Raw genomic sequence first — 16,161 nt, 5'->3', positions numbered from 1 at the left:
ACACGACTTTAACCCAATGAGTATTCAAATGTTTTCTTTCAAGGTGTTGTCTGAAGGTGTGATTTTTAAAAAATATTATTATGTCGCACTCGTTTGTATTTTAAAAAACTTCGGAACTAAAAACACATTTTGGAAGAAAGTGTTACAAAATTCTGATGGAGCGTTCGTTTCCATGGGAGAATCGATTACCTATTGTGCACGTTAGTTTATTGATCAGTTTAGCGCATTTCTAATTACAACGCAAGAACTAAGTGGAAGGAAATATCTAGAATTTGAGCAGTGTTGATGTCACTTTGCCAGTTGCAGATAGAATTCTAAAAAACGCAAAGTAACCTTTTTGGGTTTTAATATTTTGTGCTGTTTTTGCTAAAGCTTTTAATCAATGTTCAATAATTTGATATTTTACTTTGAACCAGAATATTACAATAATGACATGAAATGGCAAAAATGGCATGGAATATAATTATACAACCTGAACCTATTAAAAATGTGACCTTATCCTTTGGGTGAGTAGGTTAAATATTCTACCTGTCCCTGTTTGGTGGAGGACGATCACAAAACTATAGAAATTTCAGCAGCCTGTTTTGCCTATGTTAGCTCTTTAACTCGAAATAATCAACTCTAATCCAGCTAATTTTATTCTCTAGAAATAAACCCAAGATTTTGCTGTAATGTTGTAAGTAATTTCATAAAAGTTCCAAATATCTCTTTATAGTTTGACCTCAATACCAATTATTTTTCCCTTTTCACTATCAATTATACTTAAGTGATCTTTTGCCACATGGTGTTCTCTTTCCCTATGGGGAAATGCCTGGCCCCTGTTTTCTCCCCAGACAGCATACCTCAGATTACGAATTTGGTGTGTGGAGAATTGGAGCCATCCCATGTCATTATTGTAATATTGTGGGTCAAAGTAAATTATCAAAATTATTTGAACATTAAGTTAGCAACTTTTAGAAAAACAGTATCAAATATTAATGCCTAAAGAGGCTACCTTATGTTTCTTAAGTGTTCTATCTGTTACCTGCAAAGTGACATCAACAGTCATCCTGCTGTTTTATGGCACAACGCATTGGCGCATGTGTGTGCTGTACCACACAACGTTTTTCTTTTAAACTTTAATTTTGATCTGACTTGAATCCTTGCAATGATACCTGTGAGGAACAGCATGATCACCAGGAGATCAGCGTACCAGCAATGGCTCTACAGCATTTCAGCAAAAGAAATGGAGCAGTACTACAACTAGGGCCTTGAACTAGTCTATTTTAAAAACTTGACTGAGAGCATAATATGTTATTATAGGATGCTTCCATGTACTTGGTCCCACTTTTTGAATTGGCCTTCCCAATATATAGCCATAATGTTTTACGGTCTTTTTTGAAAAAAAAATTCCAATGGTTGTTCATGAAATGGCTAGGTAGAAAAAGAAAGTGTAAACTTGCATTTATAGAGTGCGTTGTTCTATCTCTCTGATGTCCCAAAGCTGCTTACACAGTGAACTACTTTTTAAAATGCATTCACTGCTGTTCTGCAGGTGGCTGTGATGGCTATTTTGTGTCCAACATTTATTGGGTGAATAGTCGGTTAAACAATTTTTGGTATTCCTTTTCTATGTGAGAAATCAATTTATAAAAAAAATTAACTTCTGAGCACTTAAAACGTCTAAAATAAAATGTATCTAATATGCTCAAAACAACCTTTTTATGTTGGCACTTAACCCTGAATACAACAGATAACTAATCATTGTTTTCTTTAGAGTTGGTCATTTAACATATATATTTGCATTTCAAAAATCTGTGTTCATTATTACTTTTGATGCAGATGGCATTTTTAGATCATAGAGGACTGCGTAATAATAGTCCAAAAGTGCGAAGTAGGACAGCATACCTGTTTTCCAGGTTCATTAAATCTTTAAAGTAAGTAATTCCTATAGCATTCCTTTGTTATAAGTCTCTTTCCATCTTTCTGCTGTTTTTTTGTTCTTCAATCCTTGATAACATATAATAGCAAAAATATTTCTCATGGAGCATAATTTTTTGAGTTAAATTCATTAGGAGGCACAAACCCACATTTTGAGTTCTTCATCATTCCACTACATTACTGTGCCTGGTGGAATCCAGGTGCTTCCTATCACTGGCTATGGCTGTACATCTTCTGGGGGCCTACTCCTGAAATTGGTGAGGCCTACAAGCAAGTTCTTGCCTCCCCTCTCTCTCATACAGTTGGTGTATGGCTGAAGGGAAGAGGAACAAATAACTTCACTGCTCACAACAAAATACCTGTCAGTATTTTACAAACTGCCTTGTAAATGTGCAATTTATTGTTTCTAAACTGGCTTCATTTCCTTATAGTAAGCATATGAATCCTTACATAGAGGATATTCTGAACAGAATACAAGATCTGCTGGTGCTTTCTCCTTCTGTGAGTGTTGAGTTGTCTTTTCATTTGGTAATCTGAAAGAGGTTAAATCTGTTACTAGGCCTATGCACTGCAAATTGATTGAAATGTTGGCTTTTATTGGAAGGGGGGAGGAACAAGAGCTTTTAGCCTGGAGTTTAAAGGCACTATCTTTCACACAGCTTTTTATAAACATTTACGAAAAGCAAAACCAGGTAGTTAGAAAGACCAAACTTTTTTGTTTTTTTGTAGTTTCTTATCTGTCTGAGAAATAACTTAGTGCTTCACATATTGCATTTAAGGGGAAACTAAATAAGCACATGAGGGAGAAACGAATACCAGGTTATGCTGATAGGGTTAGATGAAGTAGGGTGGGAGGAGGCTTGTGTGAAGCATAAACACCAGCTTGGACCAAATGGCCTGCTTCAATGCTGTAATTTCTATGTAATCTATGTTAACATATAGTAAATTACATTGCGCACAGCAAAATCCCACATATAGCAATGGGATGAACGGTCAATTAACCTGTTTATGGTGGAGGTTGTGGGGAGAATGTTGGCCTGGACGGGAGTGCACCGTGCTCTTCATGGAATTTTTCATGTCCACCTGAATAGGCAAATAGGGCAGCTTGGGTGTCAGCCATGGCTCTAGTAGCACACTCTCACCTGAGTCAGGAGATTGTGGGTTCAAGTCCCACTCCAGAGACTTCAGCACATAATCCAGGCCAACACTCCACTAATTAATCTTTATCACAATGCCAAAATTGTCCTGTCAGATTTTCTCGCATCTTTAAAATACAGTATAAATTGATGCGAATGGTTGAGACTGGTTAGGATGAAAGGCTATGGTGTTTCCTAGTGTTGTGAAAGGATTGGAAAGAACATAGAATTTGTAGCAAGTAACAGTACGGAGTTGTCATGTATGGAGGATATGGTAGCAGTTTTTAAAGGAAAGGGGAAATTTGTTGCATCAGTTTGCAATTAATTATTGGCTAATGAATTACCAACAGATGGCAATATTAGGAAATTGTAATTATATTTTGGTGGCAAGTATCTGCAGTTACAGAAGGTTGGACTTGGCAGCCACAAGGCATGAATTTGAATGTTGGCTTTGATGTTGGAACTCTATTGACGTGAGCTTATGTGGGACCTGTCCGTATTCAGGCTAGTCCCTTAGGTGAAATGCTGCATGACCCTTTCAGAGTTTCTTGCTCAACTTTCTGACTAGTAAATTGTGCATGAGACCTAATTGAGGGGGAAGAAGCAAAGGTGATCTCAGGAGAGAGAATTGAAGAGGAGTGCGTCATCCTCTGAGGCACAGTGAGTTAGAATGATGTCCTTTTTGATTTCTATATTTTAATGAAACCAGGTTAATAGGATTCAAGAATCCCCTCTCTGCTAAATTTAAGTTGTCCAAGAGAATTATTTAGCCGTGCAGTCGAAGGTGCCCTTTGAGGCATGATATTGGAACAATGTAGCAGGAGCCTTGCCCTTCATCCAAGCCTGTCCTAATATCTCCTTATGTGGCTTGGTGTCAAATTTTGTCTGATTATGCTCCTGTGAAGCACGTTGGGGACGTTTTACTATGTTAAAGGTGCTATGTAAATGCAAGTTGTTGTTTAACCTGCAAGTGTTTGCATACAGTAGAAAAAGCAGAAAGGTTCCCAAGCAGATGCCTCCCTCACTCTCTGGGCTAATAAAATGGCAAAATTAATCTTGAAAACATTTTCTTCAGTGTACATAATTTTATGGTGGTTGCTTTAATAAAGTTTTCCGTGAATTGTAATGATTTGCATTGGTCTATTTCAGGAGAACGGTTTCCAGACCCTGTTGACTAGTGATGATCAACTGTTTATTTATGAAACGGCAGGAGTACTAATTGTGAATAGCGAATACCCAGCAGAGAGGAAGCAGGCTTTGATGAGGGACTTGCTCACTCCACTAATGGAGAAATTTAAGGTGTTTTTGGAGAAACTTTTAACGGAACAGGATGAGGAGAGGCAGACTGCACTGGCAGACTGCTTAAACCACGCTGTGGGTTTTGCAAGGTTAGTATTCCACTTTTTTTTGTTTAAAGTGCTTATGCCTTCTCTTAAAACCATTTAAGTGGTGTGGCATGGAGCCTTGGGATTACGGAATTAATTTTGAGTCCATATTGACCTCCGTTTTATAGATCCACATAGTTATAGCTTGGTGGCCTTTCTAGATTACTTCAATTGGACATATTTCGCTGTTTCTTTATCATTGCTGGGTCAAAATCCTGGAACAGGATCTCAGAATGTCTGCGTAACAACACTGTGGGAGCACCTTCACCACCCAAACTGCAGTGGTTGAAGAAGGCGGCTCACCGCCACCGTCTCAAGTGCAACTAGGGATGGGCAATAAATGCTGGCTTTGCCCGGTGATGCCCACGTCCCGAGAATGAATCGTTAAAAAAACAAATTACCCTTTGCCCTGTCTAGTTCATTCTTCCACCTGACCCCATCCCGTTCTTCTCGATCTCTCCTTTGCTGTCTCTAGTTTTCCACTCCTGCTAGTGCTCTCCATTGTTGTCTCTGCGATCTTCTTTACTCCTTGTTGACCAGAAGACGCGCATTGCGCTAGCTGCTCTCTAAAGTTAAGAGAAATGATGAAGTTCATTTAAAAAAAAAGACTGACAAACAAGAGTTGTGCTGGAGAAACCGCCAGTTACCAGAAGCTTTAAAAGGAAAAGGATGTAGTACTTGGGGAAAGAACTGTTTCCAGGATTACAGCAACCAAATAAGGAGAAACTGTTTCCAGTGGCAGAAGGGTCGGTAACCAGCGGACACAGGTCTATGGTAATTGACAAAAGAACCAGAGCCGAGATGAGGAGAAATTTTTGTTATGATCTGGAATACTTTGCCGGAAAGGGTGGTGGAAGCAGATTCAATTATGACTTTCAAACAGGAATTGATAAATACTTGAAGGGGAAAAATTTGCAGGGCTATGGGGAAATAGCAGGGGAGTGGGACTAATTGGATAGCTCTTTCAAAGAGCAGGCACAGGCATGATGGGCCGAATGGCCTCCTGTGCTGTATCATTCCATGATTCTATGAAATATCATGAATTTTGTTTTTTTTCTTCATGGGCGTCTTGTGATTTTTTTTCCACTCTGAAGGTGGTCAGTACTGGGAAAGGATGCTAATCCCCATTTATTTTCATGATGTAACTGGGGCTGATGGATGATATCAGCCTACCATGTGATCTGAGCGCTGCTTTAAAAACAAAGGGGAGTCCAGTTTGTACAAGAAAAATATTTTAAAATGACTACTGGTCACAATTACAGCCGAGGAAGGTCACTTGGCCCATCCATCCATCCAGAAAGACCCTAAAGTCATCCATTGTGGCATTCAGTTGCTTCCTAAATGATTCTCTGGTTTCTGCCTCAGCCCCACTATCCAAGAGTCCAACCCACATACTGATCGCTCTTCATGGGAAAAGAACTTGCGGATCTGTCCTAAATTTGCCTTTTTGCTCATTTGAAGGTGCGTCCCCTTGTCCTACTCGCGCAATTTAAAGTAATTTTTCAAATAAACCTTTTCTAATACCTCCGAAGATCATCAGATAATTTGGATGGTTTTGGTGGCCTGAATAAATAATTTAAACAGATCTACCGTACGCTGTAAACCTGTGTGGAATATTCTGGCAACTGCCATCCAATGCGACTAGATAATTCCTTTTCACTTTATTCCTGCAATCCTCACAAATCAAGCTGCTGGCAGAAAGTGAACAACGCAGCATGTAAGTTTTTTTTTAAAATTATTTGAACAATATTGGGCATGAATTACAAAGTAACCTTAGGATTCAGGTGACTATTCTGCTACTTTAGCTTCTTCTCTGCACTTCACAGAATTAAGCTACAGTCTTGTGATTCGATCCCAAATATTCATTTTTCACTGTTCTATTTTCACATTTAAATGTAATCATTTAAAATATGCTATGTTGAGGTAGCACATCAGCCATGATCTTATTGAATAGGCTGGAGGGGCCGCATGACCTACTCCTGCTCCTATTTCTTATGTTCTTGTGAGTATTTATACATTCTCACTGCTCTTATTTTTCTATGCTGATCGTTTCGACCTTTTAAAGTTGTTTCTAGAGCCTTCTGTATCAGTGTTCCTTTTTAGTAGGAGGACTGTTGAAAGCAATTTTTTTTCTATAAATTTCTAATGGCTGTATCTCAAAGATGGACAAACCCATCACTGGTTATAAACCATGGAGCTGAAAAATCTCACGTGTATGCCTGAACTAAACCGTGGCACCATAGTGCAGCTTGTTTATTCCGCCTCGCTTTTCATTTGCAGCCGCACCAGTAAGGCCTTCAGCAACAAGCAGACTGTGAAACAGTGCGGCTGTTCGGAGGTGTATCGAGACTGCCTGCAAACATTCCTGCCAGCTCTAAGTTGCCCTTTGCAGAAGGAAGTGCTGCGAAGTGGAGTTCGAACCTTCCTTCACCGAATGATCATCTGCTTAGAGGAGGAGGTTCTTCCATTCATTCCTACTGCTTCAGAACACATGCTCAAGGACTGTGAAGCAAAGGACCTTCAGGAATTTATTCCACTTATTAATCAGATTACAGCAAAGTTTAAGGTACGCTGTTCGTTTACTTTTTTGTGTTTTATAAAATAGTTTTGAGTCTCTTACTTTTTAAGGCAAAGTTAGCTTGGCTCAGTTGGTAGTACCCTCGCCTCTGAGTCAGAAAATCATGGGTTCAAGCTGCACTCCAGGACTTGAAGACATAATCTAGGCTGACACTTCAGTGCAGTTCTGAGGGAATGCTGCATTGTCGGAGGCATCATCTTTCAGGTGAGACATTAAACCCAGGCCCCGTCCACCCGTTTGGCTGGATGCAAGAGATCCCATGGCAAAAGAAGAGCAGTGGAGTTCTCCTGTTGTTCCTGGTCAACATTTATCCCTCAGCCAGCAGCATCGAAACTGAATATCGTGTTGCTGTTTGTGGGACCATGCCGTGTGCAGATTGGCTACTGCGTTTGCCTACGTAAGTAACGACGTTTCAAAAAAACTAACTCATTGGCTGTGGAAGGCTTTGAGAGGTCCCGAGGATGTGCATGGCGCAGTACAAATGCAAATTTGTTCTTTCCATTCAAAACAAATCATTAGAAATATGTCCAGTAACAGTTTGAGAATTGATATTAACACATTTCCAGCTGATATTTCTCCTCACCTTTCATATATAGCATATTGCCCATATTGCAAGGCTGTAGCGTGTCCAGCAATTGTTGTAAATTGAGAGCACACAGCTGCTGTCTGCTGTTTTGGAACACACTCCAGTGTGTGTGACTCCTTGTGTAGCAATTCTGAACCTAGGCCTGTGTTCACTTTACTGTTCTGTTTGCTAGTGGAGATTGGCTGAGGTCTGGGTTCTGCGTACATGCTGTGTGATTAACCCAGGAGTGTATACATTTTGTATCAATTAACTGATGCAAGAGAAAATGTATTTAGTTATATACTTGGATTAAGTATCATATGTTGGACTGTTCATAACTCAGCTTATTTAAAATATCCTATTTTAAATCTGTTCATTTCTTCACCTAATAACTTCAAAACGTTACTTTTCTCTACATTTTGGTGGAGTGTTGAGCGTTCCTGTTGCTGATTCTTGCCCGATGTTTCTCTCCAGACACAAATTTCACCATTTTTGCAACAAGTATTTATGCCTTTGGTTCAAGCTATATTTGAAGTATTATCGCGACCCGCAGAAGAAAATGACCAAACTGCTGCACTTGACAACCAAATGCTGCGCAGGAGTTACTTTGCATTTCTGCAGACTGTTGCAGGGAGTGGAATGAGTGAGGTCATTGCTAATCAGGGTAAGTGGATTTTATTTTAAACTTAAATGATTGAAAAGGGTTCATTTAAAAAAAAAGTTATAATGACCAGTTGTTTTTAGAGAGGCCATTCGGCCCATTGTGCCTGTGCCGGCTCTTTGAAAAAGCTATCCAATTAATCCCACTTCCCTGCTCTTTCCCTATAGCCCTGCAATTTTCTCCCCTTCAAGTATTTATCCAGTTCCCTTTTGAAAGTTACTATTGTACCTGCTACCACCACCCTTTCAGGTAGTGCATTCCAGATCATCATAACTCACTGTTTTTTAAAAAAAAAATTCTCCTCTCACTTATCATAGAAGTTACAACATGGAAACAGGCCCTTCGGCCCAACATGTCCATGTCGCCCAGTTTATACCACTAAGCTAGTCCCAATTGCCTGCACTTGGCCCATATCCCTCGATACCCATCTTCCCCATGTAACTGTCCAAATGCTTTTTAAAAGACAAAATTGTACCCGCCTCTACTACTGCCTCTGGCAGCTCGTTCCAGACACTCACCACCCTTTGAGTGAAAAAATTGCCCCTCTGGATCCTTTTGTATCTCTCCCCTCTCACCTTAAATCTGTGCCCCCTCGTTATAGACTCCCCTACCTTTGGGAAAAGATTTTGACTATCGACCTTATCTATGCCCCTCATTATTTTATAGACTTCTATAAGATCACCCCTTAACCTCCTACTCTCCAGGGAATAAAGTCCCAGTCTGTCTAACCTCTCCCTGTAAGTCAAACCATCAAGTCCCGGTAGCATCCTAGTAAATCTTTTCTGCACTCTTTCTAGTTTAATAATATCCTTTCTATAATAGGGTGACCAGAACTGTACACAGTACTCCAAGTGTGGCCTCACCAATGCCCTGTACAACTTCAACAAGACATCCCAACTCCTGCATTCAATGTTCTGACCAATGAAACCAAGCATGCTGAATGCCTTCTTCACCACCCTATCCACCTGTGACTCCACTTTCAAGGAGCTATGAATCTGTACTCCTAGATCTCTTTGTTCTATAACTCTCCCCAACGCCCTACCATTAACGGAGTAGGTCCTGGCCCGATTCGATCTACCAAAATGCATCACCTCACATTTATCTAAATTAAACTCCATCTGCCATTCATCGGCCCACTGGCCCAATTTATCAAGATCCCGTTGCAATCCTAGATAACCTTCTTCACTGTCCACAATGCCACCAATCTTGGTGTCATCTGCAAACTTACTAACCATGCCTCCTAAATTCTCATCCAAAACTTAACTTAAATCTGTGTCATTTGGCTACCGACCCTCCTGCTAGTGGAAATAGTTTCTCCTTATTTACTCTATCAAAACCCTTCATGATTTTGAACGGCTCTATTAAATCTCCCCTTGACCTTCTTGGCTCTCAGTTTCTTGGTAAGAAGTGCAGGTGATAACAATATTGTATTCTGTTGCCTATATACTCATTGTTTGGAGTGCTTTTAGGGTTTCGGTAACGATCTAACCAAGATCTGATTTTAACAATGCCATTGCAGTACCCCACTAACCATGTGGTAAATTTCCTAATCTAAAACCAGTCTGCATAATTATTTTTACAAATGTTAAATTACAATTTTTCCCTCCAGGTGTACAGAATGTAGAACAAGTCCTGTTTACAGTCATTCAAGGAGCAGTGGAATTTCCAGATCCGATTGCCCAAAAAACTTGCTTTATCATACTTTCAAAATTAGTAGAACTTTGGGGTAAGAATTACAATTTTTCTCGTGATAGAAGTGCAGCCTAATTTTGTTTTTAACAAACTGCTTAGTTTAACTGCACTTTGTTAATTTCAGGGGGTAAAGATGGCCTCTTAGGATTTGAAGACTTCATCTATAAACACATCGTCCCAGCTTGCTTTCTGGCACCACTTAAACCAACTTTCGATTTAGCTGATGCTCAAACAGTCTTGGTGTGTATTGTATATCTTGCTAAAATTTTGACTTGCAAATTAATTTTCAATTTAAAAAAAAAAGTCAATTACTCTCCAAGTTTCTCTTCAATATTAGAGAAACAAAGGTTAAATTTGAAATGTTAAGTAACATAGCTAGACATTGGTTCCTATAAACTCATTTTATCCGGTGGTAGAGCATACCCGAGCTGAATTGAAGTTCTGTGTACATCGTGCTGTAAACGATTCAGGTGTTTATCCTTCCACCCATATCACGTTTCCTTGGCGTAAAAATTGTAGCAGAAAGAATAATCTGTTTAAGCTTCTCTCTCTCCAATCTCGTGTGCTAATGGCGCCAACTATTTGCCATTATCATGAGTCAATTACAATAGCGCCATTTATAACGCGTTAAGCACGACGACTATTTCGGGCCAGTTCAATAAGTTCTTACCCTGTACTTACCCATTTAAAAGGCTTTGCTGATTTTAGGCAAAGTCAGATCTTCATAAGAAATAGGAGCAGGAGTAGGCCATACGGCCGCTTGAGCTTGCTCCGCCATTCAATAAGATCATGGCTGGTCTTCGACCTCAACTCCACTTTTCCGCCCAATCCCCACACCCCTTGATTCCCTTAGAGTCCAATGACATGTTTCCACCTTGTTAAAGTGCGATTACAGTCGTGATGAGATTCTGGACATTGGACAGTGGTCATTTGGCTCACAAGGCCAACTGCTGACAGTTATTACTAAGTGAGATTTCTTTTTAAAAAAAAAAAAATATGTTGGTTACTTACCTTTTTGGTTTAACCGTCCATCGCGTATAGCGGGAAAATTGCATTCATACTAACATACCCACTGACTCCCCAAAGCCTTTCCACCATCTACAAGGCACAAGTCAGGAGTGTGATGGAATATTCTCCACTTGCCTGGATGAGTGCAGCTCCAACAACACTCAAGAAGCTCGACACCATCCAGGACATAGCAGCCCGCTTGATTGGCACCCCATCCAGCACCCTAAACATTCACTCCCTTCACTGGCGCACTGGCTGCAGTGTGTACCATCCACAGGATGCACTGCAGCAACTCGCCAAGGCTTCTTCGACAGCACCTCCCAAACCCGTGACCTCTACCACCTAGAAGGACAAGAGCAGCAGGTACATAGGAACAACACCACCTGCACGTTCCCCTCCAAATCACACACCATCCTGACTTGGAAATATATCGCCGTTCCTTCATCGTCGCTGGGTCAAAATCCTGGAACTCCCTAACAGCACTGTGGGAGAACCTTCACCACGCAGACTGCAGTGGATCAAGAAGGCGGCTCACCACCACCTTCTCAAGGGCAATTAGGGATGGGCAATAAATGCTGGCGTTGCCAGCGACACCCACATCCCATGAACGAATTTTTTAAAAAGCAGTGGGAACTGTATACAGTATGTCAACTCTTTTGCCGAGGATGATTAAAATACTTTGTTTCTTCACAGGCTTTATCAGAGTGTGCAGTAACATTGAAAACAATTCATCTCAAAAGGGTAATAATCTTTCATTCTAGTGTCTGCAATCAATGTTTGGATTTAAAAATAAATCACTGGTATAAACCTCCTTTTTGAGGCATAGTTTCAAAACAGATAGTGTTAGTGTTTCTGTATTCATTGTACATTTGACCATTTTAGGGACCTGAATTCATTCAGTATCTTCAGCAAGAATACCTGCAGTCATTGCAGGTAGCCCCAGAAATAATCCAGGTAAGTGAGAGTTTGGGTTTAAATAGTTTGAATTTGTAGCATCTTTGCAACATCTGGGTTTTTTTGGTTTACCACAAGCACAACTCTCAGGCCTTGCACATAAGTATTTTGGAAGTTCTTTTTTAAAAAGACATTTTTTAGTTTTGGAGCTAAATTTTAGATGCCATTTCAAAAATGATTGCAAGTGGTCATTTGGTCCACGTGCCAACTCCCTGCTATGAACAGTTTACAAATCTGTGATGCCATGGCTGGATTAAGCAGAAATGTGAGACTCCATTCTCATAAAAGTGAGATCATGCAAGCATAAAATTCCAAAACAGCCCCCTCAAAATTGAAGTGCTCCGTTTTATCTCCATTAGTTTCCCTCTTCCACCCCCCACCCCCAAGTCCTTTCTAAATTAGTGAATCAGGGATCGGCCTTCTCCATTCTTAGGCTTTGAACGTTCAGAGAGCTGATGCGGAACCAAGTTGAAATTGGGTTGTGTGCAAGCATCTAACAGTAGATCCATGGGCTGGATAAAAGGAGCCTGTGGTGCAGAAATGGGCCATATTTTGGGTACCCCTGCTATATATTGTGGTGTATGTACCGTCTATTTCCATCTCCATAACATTGCCCGTTTCCACCCCTGCCTCAGCTCATCTGCTGCTGAAACCCTCATCCATGCCATTACCTCTGGACTATTCCAATGCACTCGTGGCTGGCCTCCCATTTTCCACCCTCCATAAACTTGAGCTCATCCAAAACTTTGCTGCCCATCTCCTAACTTGCACCAAATTCCATTCACCCATCACCAACGTGCTCGCTGACCTACATTGGCTCCCAGTCTGGGAAGGCCTCGATTTTAACATTCTCATCCTTGTTTTGAAATCCCCCCCATGGCCTCACCCCTGCCTTTTTCTGTAACCTCCTCCAGCCCTACAACTCTGATCTCTGCACTCCTCCAATTCTTGCCTCTTGCGCATCCCCGATTTTAGTCGCTCCACCATTGGTGGCCGTGCCTTCAGCTGCCTAGGCCCTCAGCTCTGGAATTCCCTGCCTAAACCCCTCTGCCTCTCAACCTGTCTCTCTCTTTTTAAGATGCTCCTTTAAACCTACCTCTTTGCTCAAGCTATTGGTCACCTGTCCTAATATCCCCTTATGTGGCTCGGTGTCAATTTTTGTCTGATAAAGCTCCTGTGACACGCAGTGGGAAGTTTTACTATGTTAAAGGCACTATATAAATGCAAGTTGTTGTTTAAGGCTGGCAATTTTAAGCCATTATTTCTCAGTTAAAGCACGGAATCCATCCCATAAAACAACTGAATATGGAACAGGAAATATTTTCTTGTTATCTCCTCTTTCCCCCTGCCCCTGGTCCTAGGTAACCTTTTACTTTTTTTTTTAAGTCTTCCTTGCATGATGTTCAGCTGTTGCCCCTTCCAGTCCTGTGTTGTCATGTCATGGGACAGGCTGGATGGAGCAGTCGTCTCCTATCCGTCACTGTCCGTATTTTCATGGGAAGAGGGTAGTGGAACGCAACCATTTGCCCAAAAGAAAGTAAAATCAGGGAGAATCTCTCTGGGCTGCATTAGTGTGCCTTTCATTGGTCTGTTTTGAGTGGCATTGGCAAGACCCACCTGCTATTGGGTGGGGATGGTAAGGGCATGGATGGGGCCCCAAGAACAGAGAACATTATACCTGAAGTGCACTGATGACTGAGCATCAGCATGCTAATGTACAGTGCCACATGATGGACTACACTCCATTCCCAAGCTGAGCCACGCCAAGCTGGGAAGTGCGAAGCAGGAGCTGGAACGTTCCCCCGCAGCAGAAGGGAAAACTAGAGGTGATGGTCTTGCCCACCAGCCCCTGACACCCCCTGGGGTTGACTACGGGGGTATTTGCAAGAGCCTGCAAGTATCAAAGAACTCACATAACTTGCCCATGTACATTCCTTTCTCTTTTTAAAAAAAAAAATCTTTACCCTCAATATAAAAGCCATTATGTTGTAATAATCTGCTAATCCAGAACTGTGATGGAAATAATTGAAATGTTTACTTTTTTATATGTATATTTACAGGAATTCTGTCAAGCGCTTCAGCAAGCTGATGGAAAAATCTTTAAAAATTATCTAAAGGTAGGTTAATGAGGGGGGAAAAAGGGTTTATGTAAATATAGAAGTGGTTTAATCTATGGTTATGATGTAGTTCTTTTAAATCTTCGGTGTATTTTTCACAGTACCAGATCTTTTAGTCACAAGCACTACTGGCATGAGGGATATTACTCACCTTCATCTGAAGTGCTTCACTGGTGATGTCATGTGCTTATTAGTAGCCTCTTGTAGACCTATTACCCCACTTGCACTTTTATTTAGTGCCAGTTTTCTCTCAAAGGCATTGGCTCCTGCTTGGGCACGTACCGCTCCATGGATTCTCTACGTGTAAGCTTTGGTGCTGACTATGGTGGTGGTATTTGGCCATGGGTGGCATCGCAGCTGAGTCCATTCTCACCCGCCAACTTGTACTTTCCAGCAGCGATCACTGGCAAGCAAAACAGGAGTGGGAACCTGAGCTGATTTTCTTCTCCTAAGGCCATGAAGGCTGAAACTAGTAGGGAGCATCCCTCCCGTTATCTTAAGTCAGGCTAGTCTAACTCAGACTGGGCTCGATTACATGGTGCCTTTACCAAATGAGCCATCAGATGTGCTGTAATTTTTGATACTAAAGTGAGCTAAGCAGTCGCGCACTTTTTTTTTTCTCTTCCACCATGTATACACAATGAGTTCTCCACTTAAAACACATCCTGGCAGGGATGCTCACTGCACTCGTGGTGGTGGTATTCGTGCTGGAACAAATTTGAAGGGAGCAGAGTACAAGGCAGCAGCTGTGGATTCCCCTCTGGAGTTGGCCTCTCTGTAATATCGGTACACAACACGGCAATATGCACCTGAGCCAAATAATGGAGGTGTCCCAAACTTTTTTTTTAAACTATCTAAAAGTTTAGAAATGTCAAACAAAATAAACGTGTAATTGTCTGCATTGTGAAGAAATCAGCACGGCGTTGTAAATTAATGGAATGTCGCCATTCCAAAAAATCTGTTTCAAATGCCCTTGGAAAAGCAGACTAACCGGTTGTTTTTCTTCTCTTGCAGGTATTCTTTCAGCGAGCAAAGCCTTGAGAATGAACCTAAAGCCCCATTTCTCTTACCATCTCAAGAATCCATATTTCATTTCATTTATGTAGATTGCTGAAATTGATTTCTTGGTAAGGTTGGAAAACCTTGTGCAGTTCCCAAAGAGGCTTTTTGTGTTTTTTTGAGTAGGCTGCATATTTTAGCTCGTTTTTATTTAAATTACATTTAAGTAATTTGTTAACCGATTTACTTATTTTGTCTTATTAGACTTTTTATTGAGAAGGTGTCAGTGCTATTGTCCCAGCGCGGTCATTCCTGTATAATAAACTTTGAATTACGTGCTGTGGTATGAATGCAGCATTTGAATGCCATATTACTTTAGTCTCTTTTTATTTTGGAAAAAAGTGTATTCAAATGAGCAGAGTTCACTGTAAAATATGGAATTGTTCTTGTTAATAGTGGTTGGCCATCACATTATATGTAAATTTCCATGGCTTGATGAGCAAACATTGTCCTAGACGTATAATAAACTAAACATGAATTTCAGTCCCAGGCATATAATGAACTAAAATAAATTTCAGTCAGAATGTCTTTGCAAAGTGTTTTATTTCTTTTTGGAAAACCAATTTAAATGTCTGGTTTTGTGTTGCTCACCTCTGATCAACTCAAAGCAGCAATCAAGCTATTTGTCACCCTCTTTAATCCAGTGTGAACACATGTAAAATACTCTGAGGTATCTTTCTGTATGTGAGGACTTTAAAAAAAAAAGATAGTAAGTAGCTGTTCCCCCTGTGGATTCTTAACATTTCAAAGTTTAAGGATATCGCTGTGCAAAATTGCGTGTGTCTGTACATGTGTAAATCTTGCACCAAGGGCTGCATGGGGTCTTGAATCTCTCCTGAGGATTAGTGAAAGTTTAGCTTAAAGACACTGGTGTGAACCTTGAACTAAGGATTGTCCAAATATTTTCTTCATTTAGCACTGAAGAGAGTCCTGATGTTTGTTTGCTAAGGAACTTTAGTATCTCAGCATTGTTTCCCAATCAAGTATGAAAATGTTAGGCCAAGCTTTGGCTCTGTGGTCACTGGACAATCCTGGGCTCCATCACCGTCTTAACCCTTCTACTTTTGATATTCCATATATCTTGAA

The 16,161-nt window shown here is 40.7% G+C and overlaps 1 protein-coding gene across 1 annotated transcript in view; it reads left to right on the top strand.

Moving 5' to 3' along the window:
- xpot (exportin, tRNA (nuclear export receptor for tRNAs)) overlaps positions 1-15,599 on the top strand; it is a 34,700-nt gene extending 19,101 nt beyond the window's left edge. The window contains exons 15-25 of the mRNA XM_067999361.1: positions 1,822-1,916; positions 2,352-2,421; positions 4,206-4,444; positions 6,722-7,007; positions 8,059-8,248; positions 9,855-9,971; positions 10,062-10,177; positions 11,639-11,686; positions 11,828-11,899; positions 13,960-14,016; positions 15,031-15,599. Coding sequence (XP_067855462.1) covers positions 1,822-1,916; positions 2,352-2,421; positions 4,206-4,444; positions 6,722-7,007; positions 8,059-8,248; positions 9,855-9,971; positions 10,062-10,177; positions 11,639-11,686; positions 11,828-11,899; positions 13,960-14,016; positions 15,031-15,057 — 1,317 coding nt within the window. The 3' untranslated portion in view covers positions 15,058-15,599. The remainder of the gene's footprint in view (positions 1-1,821; positions 1,917-2,351; positions 2,422-4,205; positions 4,445-6,721; positions 7,008-8,058; positions 8,249-9,854; positions 9,972-10,061; positions 10,178-11,638; positions 11,687-11,827; positions 11,900-13,959; positions 14,017-15,030) is intronic.
- Positions 15,600-16,161: the final 562 nt, after the last annotated feature.

Source organism: Heptranchias perlo, chromosome 18, assembly GCF_035084215.1.
Source record: "Heptranchias perlo isolate sHepPer1 chromosome 18, sHepPer1.hap1, whole genome shotgun sequence".
In the NCBI taxonomy this organism is placed as follows: domain Eukaryota; kingdom Metazoa; phylum Chordata; class Chondrichthyes; order Hexanchiformes; family Hexanchidae; genus Heptranchias; species Heptranchias perlo.
Note: the sequence above shows the minus strand (reverse complement) of the source record. Positions and strands in the feature narration are given on the sequence as shown.